General features: G+C 42.8%; 1 protein-coding gene across 21 annotated transcripts in view; it reads right to left on the bottom strand.

Annotated features, from left to right (window-relative positions):
- The window catches only part of CAMK2B (calcium/calmodulin dependent protein kinase II beta), a 144,714-nt gene that overhangs the window by 42,006 nt on the left and 89,926 nt on the right, over positions 1 to 12,782 (bottom strand). For 13 of the 21 annotated variants that reach the window (XM_088443317.1, XM_088443315.1, XM_088443312.1 and 10 more), the window contains exons 8-12: positions 12,139 to 12,222; positions 10,470 to 10,564; positions 9,890 to 10,012; positions 9,648 to 9,731; positions 9,521 to 9,563 (exon numbers count right to left, since the gene is read on the bottom strand). In XM_088443317.1, coding sequence (XP_088299443.1) covers positions 9,521 to 9,563; positions 9,648 to 9,731; positions 9,890 to 10,012; positions 10,470 to 10,564; positions 12,139 to 12,222 — 429 coding nt within the window. Of the gene's footprint in view, positions 1 to 5,942; positions 6,018 to 9,520; positions 9,564 to 9,647; positions 9,732 to 9,889; positions 10,013 to 10,469; positions 10,565 to 12,138; positions 12,223 to 12,782 lie in introns of all 21 variants that reach the window. The other 8 variants (XM_088443308.1, XM_088443314.1, XM_088443309.1 and 5 more) reach the window with 1 other exon arrangement.

Below are 12,782 nucleotides of genomic sequence, written 5' to 3' on the forward strand. Positions count from 1 at the left end.
ACTGAGCACAGTAACAAGACACAAGGTAGTTATACTGTATCAGCAAAGTCTCTCCCAGGCAACGATTTCAAAGCAGACTGGGGTTTCAAGATGTGCTGTTCAAGTTCTTTTGAAGAAGCACAAAGAAACAAAGGACCACATAGTGGTTGGCCAAGGAAACTTTGTTAATTGATAAAAATAAACTTAACACTTCTATTTTTGAAAGCATTCTTACTTTGTAGCATTTTTTTCCACGCCTGCCTAAAACATTTGCACAGTATTGTATATAAATGAGAATCAACATATGGTGACTGTGTAAGGACAGATTACTGCATATAGATTATTGGAGCTAGCAAAGTTCTTTCAGAAACAGGAATGTAAAACAAGAAACAAAGTACTAGAACTTACCTTGCAAGAAACAGAAAAGGAACGGAAGGATACATAGGAGAAAGAGAGGCAGGAAATGGGAGTAAAGAGAACGTAAAAAGAAGGAAAGAAGGGATAGGAAATTAGAATAGGAGGGAGAGAGAGAGAGAGAGGGAGGAAGGAAGGAGGCAAAGAGAAAGAGAGGGCAGGGTGGACAAAGAGCCACAGAGAGAAGGAGGCCGAGGTAGAGAGGTGGACAGAGAGAGAGAGGCACAGATGGAGAGGTAGAGAGGGCAAGATAGAGTGAGAGAGGCAGAGATAGTTCAGAGGGGCAAGCAGAGAGAGGGGTGAAGAAACAGAGGCAGGGAGGGGGAGGCCGAGAGAAAGAGGCGGACAGCGAGAGGCACAAAGAGAGAGAGAGAGAGAGAGAGAGAGAGAGAAGCGGACAGCGAGAGATACGGAGAGAGAGGCAGATTAAGAAAGAGAGAGAGAGAGGGAAAGAGAGAGGAAACAAAGGGGGAAAAAGAGGAAGAGAGAAATTGTGAAAAAGTGAAAAAAAGACGGGAAGGGAGGAAAAGATACACATAGGTAAAATACACAGGGTGGGTACTTTTATATGGCAGATTTGTGCATATATTTCGGGCATCGGCAGGCTGGCAAAACAGGACATCCATTACATGCCCGTCCACTGAAACACTGTCCAAACACAACACTCGCATCTCGCGCCCCCTGCTTACTGCAACCTGTGTAACTTTGGATTCCTGACAGTGTATACAGCACTGTGCCTGTAACCCGCTGAGCTCACAGTCTGCTCCCTGGCACATAAACAGGTGAACAATGCACACATATAGCAGTTTAAGTCTGTGCATACATAAAATGATACAAGGCTCTATATACATAGATAAATATTGCTTTGTCATATAGTGGGAGATGTACTATGAATTGTCTCTGTACTGGAGTAATTGTAAAGCTGTGATATATTGGAGTGCTCGAAGACATGGATTATTCTGTGGATAATAAACAGTAGTGTTGAAAAACTCTGTGCACTTTATTACAAGTGTATCATAATAGAATGTATTAAAGCTTGTCACAGTTTGTATGCAATGTACATATACTATTCTGCCTGCATGATGACACTCACATACAACATACTGTATGCACAAATGCACTGTACATTTACACACTCGACTACAGAGAAGCCCAGTGAGCCTTTGCTATTGCGAGTGCCATGTACACTGTCAGACTGAGGCTGTAGGTTCCTTCTCAGCACATGCCATGCACATGACATGCCCAAGCGTACAGCATGCACCAAGGTACACACACTACATGCAGCATCTCCAGGTGGGCCCCATGTACACTGCCTACATAACCTTAACATGACACAGACAGACCCTGGCACATAATAGAGGAAGACAATATACAAATTAGAGGCCTGGTATAAGCGGGAGAACCTAAAATCATACGGTCTGGGACAGCAAGCATACACAGTCAAACATTAAAAGGTGAGTAGTGGCCTAACCCTGTTCTACTAATACTTGTAAACACATTAGGAAACTGTTTTTAATACTTATGTTAAATCCTTTTCTCTGAGTCCACTGGGTGATGCTGGAGAGCAAGGGCTATAGAGTCTCAAACAGGAGAACGGGTACTTACATTTCTACACTAGGAGGAGATGTATCAAAACTTCTAAAGAGGACAAGTGGAGCAGTTGCCCATAGCAACCAACAATGTCCTTCTAGAACAAAAACAAGAAAACATAAAAGGAAAACTAGAATGTTTAATGTCCCCCAAATGAACTCCGGGAAAAGGATTTAACATAAATATATATAAAAAAACTGAAGACCTTGGTGGATGCCAAGGGGATGCCAAAAATGTAGAAAACGTGTGGACGGAAGTTCCACATGGCTTCCTGACAGAGCTGCTCAGCCAAGGCTCCATGCAGCACCACCCAGAAGGCACTCACCAATCTGGTAGAATGTGCCCTTTTTTCTGGAACAAGCCACCCATGTAACCCTGACAAATTACCAAAGTTACATACTTAGTATTGGTATGCTTAAATGCTGGACTTCTCTTGGGGACATCATAGAGGACCAAAGATCCTCTATACTGTACACATTGTGAGTTCTATGAACAAACATCCTCAAACCCTAACAACATTTAGAGGATTAAGTGAGTCCTCTTCTTCCATACAAAATCCATGGTCTAAGGCCGGAATCATGAATCTTAATTTAGATGAAACCAGGAGACCACTCTTAGTTGAAAAGAAGGTTTAGCATCAAGTGAGCATTGTTGTAATAAAAGAGTAGACATGGAGATTTATAGGGTGGAGCTCCTGGCTTTGAATCTCTCCTTGCTCTAGAATTTGATCTTCCAAAAAGGATCTTTAACTCAATCTAGTTCAAGGGCTTGAAAAAGGAAGTTTCAAAACCAGGTTGAATTCTCAAGAAACTACTGGGAAATGTATAGAGGCTGCACATGCACAACCTCCTGTAAGAGAGTCTACAAAATCATGTAAAGAGAAGTCAGATAAAGCCGAAGCCTGAACCTTCAGGAAGCTATGGGGGAGATGTATCAAAGCTTCCAAAGAGTGGAGAAGTTGCCCATAGCAACCAACCAGCTTATAGCTAACATTTACCAAGTACATTATATAAAATGACAGGTAGAAGCGGACTGGTTGCTATGGGTTATGTCTCCACTTGTCCACTGTTTAGGTACATCTCCAGGATGATGCAATATTTTTACCTTCTTCAGAACCCACAGTAACATTGCTACTGGAGGGAGTAGGAAGCAGATAAAGTGTCAAGAAACACACATTGCATCTACCAAGAATGCTTTTGTTCTGGCGAAGAAATTATCCACTTGTGGTTACCTAGCAATGCCATCATGTCAACATTTTATTGCCTCTCCAGGGCCGGGCTGCTGAAAAAATATGCTCCACAGATTTCCACCACTGAATTGAACACTGCCCCCAATAGTAGGAATATTTCGTTCTGCTTATCATATTGTTTAGCAGATTTCTTTCATGACAAAAGATCTATTGGTGCCTCCATGATGGCTGAGCACATCAGTGATTTGACATTGTCTGTCTGGATATTAATGGTCTCTCTTCACAAGAGGAGAGAGACGGGGTCAACTGGAAGTTGACATTTACTCTCCCAGTGTCCTCTAATTACAGCATTGAATATCGCTCTCAGCTGAAGTACATTTACCTGGACTGCTGACTCCTCCTGAGACCAAAGACCCTGAGAATGGCACTGAAGACTGGCAGCCTCCAGCCTCAAAGGCTGGTATCTGTTGCCACCATAGACCACTCCCAAATGGTGAAAGAGTGATCCATGTTAAGGTTGTGAACCTTCAGTCACTAGAGGAGCAACTGACACACCTTTGGATACAGTTTGATAAACTGGTCAGATGACTGTACAACCTGTTCCAGGTAGATATGGAATAACTCCCATGAGAGTAACCATACAAGGTTTTTTTTTTGATTGTGAGATTGCAAGTTCTGCACTGATTCTTGCTCTTGAAGATGCAGGAATGTTGGGGACACTGCCTTGATCAGCAGATCGTTCAGGTCCTGGTCCTCAGAAGAGCAAGCATAACTGCCATGATCTTCGTGAACATCTTCTGTACTGTCGCCAGACTGAAAATAACAACACAAAATTTAAAATAATGTCCATGAATGGCAAATCTAAGATGAAACTAGCCTAAATTTCTGTAGTGAGTTTATGTAGACAGTCTTCACTTGAATACCTCATTTACGCTTTCTTCAAAGAACAGAACTGATAAGTATGCATCTTTGATGTCCTTGGACACCACAAACTCATCCTGTTCAAGAGTCTTCATGGCAGACCTCTGGGACCAGTGCACCACAACGATCTAAATGGGCTTCAAAGTGGGACAAAAAAAGTAAACTTGTTTTTAGAACAAGAATTCATTCAAATAAAAAACAAAGCTCCTCTGCAGTAGATTAAGCACTGAACGGCCTGCCGAAAAAGTTTTGTCTCTTTGCCAGAAAGGCCAGTGGAAGAAAAATGTTTGAGAGGGGACTTCAGAAGATCTATGATGTATCCCCAGTGAACAATTTTCCTCACCCAGTCATCTGAGGTGTAATAAAACCATTGTCCCCAGCAGGGACGCAGATGGACTCCCAGCACAGAAGGAACTGAGGTAGGGGGGGGGGATTTCAAGTCATGCTGACTGTCTGAAGGCTTATCAGTTGGATGCTTAGCTGAGCAAACCTGTTTCTCCTCTCTGTTGTCTTTTAGACATTGTCTCCTTGTCTTTCCCCCAAATGGATGGAGTGAAACCTGGAGCTCTTAGGTCTGGGAGCATTAACAAGAAAAAAATATTCCTCGTGGCCTGCCTAGTAATCTAGTAAGCTCTGGGCCCAATTAGACATTTCATGTGATTGGCATAAAGTCCACAGTCCCTTTATACTCTACATCTGTTTCTCAGTCCTTAAACCAGCATACCGAAACCACTGAGGCAGAAATTCTCACCTCTATGAGATCGCTAGCAAAAGCCATGTATAGAGTTCTTACAGATATGTTCTGCCAAGGTCAGCAATACAGACCATGGTCTGTCATTAGCCATCCAAGAGCTGTTTTGACCGATTCTGTAACCGCTTTTTAAGCCAAGCCAATGGATTTAAATGAAGCACCAATCACCATTTAAAAGGACTTAAGGGTGGCTCAGTCCAGAACGCTGAAGCCATATTTAAGAGCAGCATCACTGGCAATTAGAATGGTTATAGTCTCTTAGGATGACCCCAGAACCAAGACTGTGCCTAGTGCTGAGACTCTGCACCTGGCATTGTGCAGGCCCTGGTAAAGGAGCCAACTGAGACTCCAGTATCCCATCTTCTCTCTCACAAATTGAGATAAAATAGTTCATTTACTTTGTGCTGCATGTGATTAACTATCACTTCATACGTCGGGAGTGACGGGATTCACCGAATGGCCCTCCCTTGTAGGAAAAGGGGATGAGGGGCGGCTGGAGGGGTTACCCATGCAACCCACTTCAGATATCTTACAGCAACCAGAACTGTGAAGATGCCAAGTATTATTTATTAACATTTATTTATATAGTGCCAGCATATTCTGTTGCTTTTTGCAACTGAGGAAAAAACAGTAATAAAAAGAAACTGGAAAATAACAGACAGACAAAGAGTTAGGAGGGCTCTGCTGGCAAGCTTACAATCTAGAGGGTATAGAATAATGTTGCCATAACCGGCAGTGCAGAAAAAAACACCCACTGGTTTCCTGTAGGAAGTAGCTAGTGGTATACAGGTGTAGGGGTTTCAGGTTGAAATTTAAAGTGTCCGCACTCCTGGCTGAGCCTCTATACACCAATGTCTCCAGGTCCCCGAATGGATGAAAGAGAAAATTGAATTCTATATCTACAATTTTGTAGCCTACTATTCATTGCCTCTCCACCAGCCTTGGTCTCTGCTGGCACTTCCTGCGGCAGAGTCTCCTTGTAATGACCCCCACAGGCAGGCAGCTAGGAAGAAGCAGCCACATGCAGTCACTTCTCAGGTGAGGGAAGGGGCAGGTGTGGAGGAGGAGGGAGGGGACGTGCCCAGAGGACACTACTACCTTGTTCCACCAAACCCAGGGCTGTACTAGTGGCTGCAGTGGTGATTGTGGCAGGAGCTGTGGTCTGTCTGCCCACTGTGAGAATGACAGAGATCAGAGAAAAAGGGACGGGGCATGGTAGATGAGAGGTATTGTGCCAGGTTAAAGGAGGAACAGGTGGTGACATCAGACATCATAACAAGAAGATAAAAAGGAAGAGGATGAAGAAATGTAAGTTATAGGTATAAGTGATTAAACACCCGATATTACAAAGGTAAGAGAGAGTGACAGGACCAGTGAGGAGAGGTGAGGTGTAGGGATATCAAGAAATGTAGGAGAGCAAAGACAGGGAAGAGGAGAGATGAAGTAAGTAGAATAAGGCAGAATCAAAATAAATAATAGATAATAGCAAAGTGAACATTACATTATCCCTAACACCTAGTCACATCCAGTCATGGAAACTTGTTATCTCAAAAGGGTCTTTGCAGTGCATAAAACTGGTTATATCAGAGTAGGTTCTTTTACATTGCTTATACCTGAAAGTGTTCTGCAGGCTTACAGAATAACAGATGTGCAGTGATTAGTGCTGGATATATCAGGAAGGGCTCCAGAGTTTGAGAGACTATAGCTATGTGCATTGTATATAAGAGAGGGATCCTAAGGGAATCGTTATGAACTGACAGTGGCATCAAAATGGTGAAGATCCTGACAGGGGCAGGTAAGTAACCTAGCCCCCCCCCCTAACCCTAACTCTCCCCCGGTGGTGCCTAGCCCTAACCTCTCCAGGTGGTGCCCAACCCTAACCTCCCTCCTGGTGATGCCTAAATCTGACCCCCCTGCCCGCAACCGAAATCTACCATCCCCGGTCGGTGCCTAAGCCTAACCACCCCCCGGGTGATGCCTAAACCTAACCCCCCCTTCCCACACCCTAAACCTAACCCTACCCGGGCGGTCCCTAACCTCCCCTCCCTGCAGCCTAATAGTCCCCGGTCTGTGCCTAATATTAACCCCCCCAGGAGGTCCCTAAACCTAAACCCTCTGATCCCCGGCCTAACACTAAGCCTAACCCGACTACTTACCTTCGGGATGCCGACGTCGGTATCTTGAGCCCTCTGAGATGCCGACGGCATTCTAACGGACTTCGATATCCTGACGTCCGGTATCCCGTCCACTGGCATCTTGACCGGATCCCATCTTAAGTGCCTAATACTGGTTATCTGACCAGTCACTGCAGTGCATTACACTGCTTATATAACCGCACTGGTTTTCTCAACCTGAAATCTGGTTCACACTGTGTAAACTTAAGCTGCACACATAGGGCCTGATTCAGACCCGCTGGCAAGCACTGAGCGCTCGCAAGCGGGTCGATGGTGGCCCAGTGCGCATGCGCACGACGGAGCCGGCTCCGTCGTGCGCGAGATCCGGATAGCGACGGGCAAGCCGTTGCCTCGGGTCTCGTACCAAAGGGGGCGTGCTGTCGGTGGTGAGTGACAGCACGCCCCCTTTGGCGGGCGTGCCGGAGGCGTGGCTGCCCAGACGGAGGCGTTCCCATCTGGATCTGCAGTGTATTATACTTATTATATTACAGCTGGACGTGCAGTGTATTATACTTATTATATTACAGCTGGACGTGCAGTGTATTATACTTATTATATTACAGTTGGATGTGAAGTGTATTATACTTATTATATTACAGCTCTACGTGCAGTGTATTATACTTATTATATTACAGCTGGATGTGCAGTATATTATACTTATTATATTACAGTTGGATGTGAAGTGTATTATACTTTTTATATTACAGCTCTACGTGCAGTGTATTATACTTATTATATTACAGCTGGATCTGTAGTGTATTATACTTATTATATTACAGCTGGATCTGCAGTGTATTATACTTTTTATATTACAGCTGGATCTGCAGTACATTATACTTATAATATTACATCTGGATCTGCAGTGTATTATACTTATTATATTACAGCTGGATGTGCAGTGTATTATACTTATTATATTACAGCTGGATGTGCAGTGTATAATACTTATTGTATTACAGCTGGATGTGCAGTGTATAATACTTATATTACAGCTGGATGTGCAGTGTATTATGCTTTTTATATTACAGCTGGATGTGCAGTGTATTATACTTATTGTATTACAGCTGGATGTGCAGTATATAATACTTACTATATTACAGCTGGACGTGCAGTGTATAATACTTATTATATTACAGCTGGATGTGCAGTGTATTATACTTATTGTATTACAGTTGGATGTGCAGTGTATAATACTTATTATATTACAGCTGGATGTGCAGTGTATTATACTTATTATATTACAGCTGGATGTGCAGTGTATTATACTTATTATATTACAGCTGGATCTGCAGTGTATTATACTTATTATATTACATTTGGATCTGCAGTGTAGAACATAAGGGCCTATGTAACAAGATGGATTTCACAAAAAAATGCTATTCAATTAATTCTAAAGTCCTGAGATAAATGCAAAAATGTCGCAAGAGCAATAAGGAAGATTTCTTTCACGGAAAATTATTGCGATAAATATCTATTTAGTGATGATTGAAAAACATCTGTTTTGCAATTGAAAACTAGCAGAAATGCGATATTTTCGTATGTATCATTCAAAAATCGCAAATATGTATCGGATTTTCTCGATCTTGTTTATCGCATGCCTCAGATGGGGAGGGGGATCTGAGAGCCCACCCATGTATGAGAAGACCCCCAATGTAACGCAGCTCCTCCTTTTCCTTGGCCTACATGTTACTAGTGAACAGGAGCCTTAATCACGGATCACTTCAATTGAATCTTTATTATTAATTATTCCGCACATCTAAGTAAATAGATCCACAATATATGATATGAGTAATTGCAAAACTATCTTACTAGTAGCAGATAATCGAAATATGTTTCTGGTTTGAAATAATAGTAGACACATCGCATACTGTATAACTTGCAAGTTTTGTAATCATTTGTTGGAAGTATGAGGATGTTATAATTTGTTCAACTAGGGCCATATGTATCAATTATTGGGTTCTACATCAGATAATATCATATTGCTGCTGATTGTGGCCATGTGTTTGTTCTTTGCTTGATTGTTTATGCTCTATTTTGTTCTCCGGTGCCTGCGCACTATAAGAAATTACAGGGCAAAAAGTGCGATATCATGAGGTAATAGAAATCACATCTCGGGAATGACTGTGCAGGATATAGCGGCTTTCGCGAAGCCACTTTTGCATCTTTACTTTTGATCCATTCCCACGAAAACATTTATTGAATGCACTGCGAAATTAGGCGTAGTGGCTCGGGGATCATCGCATTCCTTATGCGAAAAATGTACACATGGGCCCCTCAATCTGCAGGGTATTGCCAGGGTATTATCATAATGCAGGAGTGGAACCTGCAGTGCATTACACTGGGACCTTACAGCTAGCTCTGCAATACATAATAATGGTTATAACACAGCAGGGCCTGCAATATAAACCACTGCGGATCTCAGGACTGGTTGTGTGGAGCATTGATCTGTCACCTATACAAGCTTTGCAGAAGACAGATATGATGTAGGTGAGCATCACTTACCAGAAAAGTTCCTCGTTGCCAGCATTGTAGTCAGAATGGCCCCCTATAACATAATGAGTGTTAATGTCATATCTGAATGGCTTGAGAAAAGGGAGCAGGCTGTCATGTCTGAGGGAGCCACACTCACCTTCAGCTTTCGACGAGCATTGAACTTCTTCAGGCACTCCACAGTCTCTTGTCTGTGCATCATTGAGGCAACAGTTGAACGTTGCTGTAGGAAGACAAAGAGAAGCAGTAACAATACTAATCCTTAGTAAAGTTAATGCACACATCCCATACATATCAGACCCACGCGGAGGTGGTATCATAGTTCCGCTAGTCATCACAGAGGGGCAGGGCTGGGTGAATGTATAGGTGTCAGTTACTTACGCAGACCCATGGGTGCTTGAGAGCTTCGTGTGCAGTAATACGTTTTGCAGGGTTAATGGTCAACATCTGGTTGATGAGATTCTTAGCTTCCGGTGTCACCGTGTCCCACTCCGGAGACGGAAACTATAGAGGAATAAGAGAGAATTAAACGAATCACCGGGAGTGTAGTAGTAATTCCCTAGGCAAAGAAAAAAGTGGTCTGCTGTACTCTCAGTAGAGTAAATAAGATTACTGTGCATGGAGGAATATACCTCCCTGGGGGGAGAAAATAGCACAAATCACTAAAGCTGCAACTCCTGTAGTTCCGTTGGATATTATACAGTAAGTGTTTACTACTTTAACACTTTTACACTTGTGTTTCATTATAGTCTAAAATACAGTACACTTGTTATTTGTTTCCATAAAGAGAAAATGAAGGGGATGTACTAAAGGAAAAATGCGGTAGACCCCGTCACCCGGCGTTGGCTGCTTCGCAAAGGGCAGCTCTTATCGCAAGAGCTCCCCTTTGCGATACTAATCGCATATGTTAGTACATATGCGATTAGTAAGGTTGCGGTGACTGCCGGAATGGAGGACTTACGTCATATGCCCCAGCTTTGATCTGCTGGTACAATTTGTGCTGATCCTCATCCCAAAATGGAGGGTATCCAACCAAAAGAATATACAGAATGACACCTGGAGAAGGAGAGAGGGAGAGAGGGAGGGAGGGAGAGAGGGAGAGAGGGAGAGAGAGAGAGTAGAAAGAGAGAGATGACATGCTGTTAGTCCAACCTCAAGTTTTCAGAACTGTTTCAAGACGCACTGATGAGACCACTGCAATGGGCAGGTCTAGCTGACAACATGATCAGCAAGTGGCTGGATCTGTATCATACACATGTAGGGACATTTGGAAAATTTCCAGCTGTTTGCCTTTGGTCCAAAAGGCTGGATCATATAGGGTGCAGTTTGTGTGGATGGATGATGACAGCAAATGTGGTCACAGACATTGGCCAACTGTAATTTACACCAGCCCTGATCAATATTTTATTTGGCTCTATCTCAGGTGTCAATCAGAATCAAGGGTTGTTTCGGGTTCCTGCATGCAGTAACTAGACATATAAAAGTGTATATCAACACCATATCAGTAGGTTATCTGTAGGAGATGATCATTGATCACTGGACATGATCATAATGCAATTATATTACACTCTGTACAGACACAGGATACTACACCTCCCATCACCTGACCACTGTACATGACCATTCTATTACACTGTATGCAGACATAGGACACTACAACCCCAACCAGACCTGGCCACTGTACATGATCATTCTATTACACTGTATACAGACATGGGACACTACAACCCCAACCAGACCTGGCCACTGTACATGACCATTCTATTACACTGTATACAGACATAGGACACTACAACCCCAACCAGACCTGGCCACTGTACATGACCATTCTATTACACTGTATACAGACATAGGACACTACAACCCCAACCAGATCTGGCCACTGTACATGACCATTCTATTACACTGTATACAGACATAGGTCACTACAACCCCAACCAGACCTGGCCACTGTATATGACCATTCTATTACACTGTATACAGACATAGGTCACTACAACCCCAACCAGACCTGGCCACTGTACATGATCATTCTATTACACTATATACAGACATAGGTCACTACAACCCCAACCAGACCTGGCCACTGTACATGACCATTCTATTACACTGTATACAGACATAGGACACTACAACCCCAACCAGACCTGGCCACTGTACATGACCATTCTATTACACTATATACAGACATAGGACACTACAACCCCAACCAGACCTGGCCACTGTACATGATCATATGCAGCATGTGTGAATATTCTACATCAAGTAACATGCTGTATTGTATTATATGTGACTTTAGGGAGAAAAGGCTCATAAGCCTGTCTGGTATGCACATTCTCTCTTTACAAGATTTTCGCCTGGAATATGGTGGAAAATGAAAATCAGGCGCTTTACCATTTTACGTCTATATTCCATTCGGTACTTGTGTGTTTTAAAAGTTTTGCATATATGATTGTTTTGGGCAGATATAAACTGAGTCTAGGTCAGGTGCTTTGCAGCGCACTTCAGAATGGTCAATTGAGAAAGAATCATATTAATCCATTCAGGAAACAGCAGATGATGAAGCTGGAACATCCCATAAGGTGCCCTGTACTGTAATGGTACAGTCACTGCAGCTTGTGTCTGCTTACCACATGCCCAAATATCCACCGGTTTCCCATATGCCTCTTTTCGTAGCACCTCTGGGGACAGGTACCCTGGAGTTCCAGCGAAACCTGGCATAGACAGAAGATAATGAGAGCCCTCCCCTACCTCCAGCTGCCAGTAATTTTATACAGAGAGCTGTCTGCTAAGGGATCATTATGTCATGTCCTCATTTGTGGAAGACCTACAGAAAGTATACTTTATACGTTCACAAACATATGCACAAGTACAGTACCCTAAATGTATCCACATACATCTGAGCAGAAGGGGTAGGGGATACAAAGTGTGTACTAACCATTTGATAAATATCAAAGTAATAAATTATGTTTCAGCAAATGTAGACATTTATCTGCATTTTGCCAAAGGCAGGAAGCAATAGCGTGCTTGCCCAATCCGTCTGGGTCTCATGCACCCAAAAGACATCATTCATTATAATAGAGTGCTATGGCATTTTGAGTGTGCAACAGATTGTGTACATGGAAAAACAATGCTATATTACAGTCTCAAAGGCCTAAATATAACTTGTTCATAAACAAAGTAAATTAGCAGTTTGGCAGAGAAACAGCTATGAATTGTGCAAACATTCTAATATTTCAAATGGGCAAAAAAGGATGTTGTAAAGCTCAGATAC

Source organism: Taudactylus pleione, unplaced genomic scaffold (assembly GCF_031769625.1).
Source record: "Taudactylus pleione unplaced genomic scaffold, aTauple2 ptg000329l, whole genome shotgun sequence".
Lineage (NCBI taxonomy): Eukaryota > Metazoa > Chordata > Amphibia > Anura > Myobatrachidae > Taudactylus > Taudactylus pleione.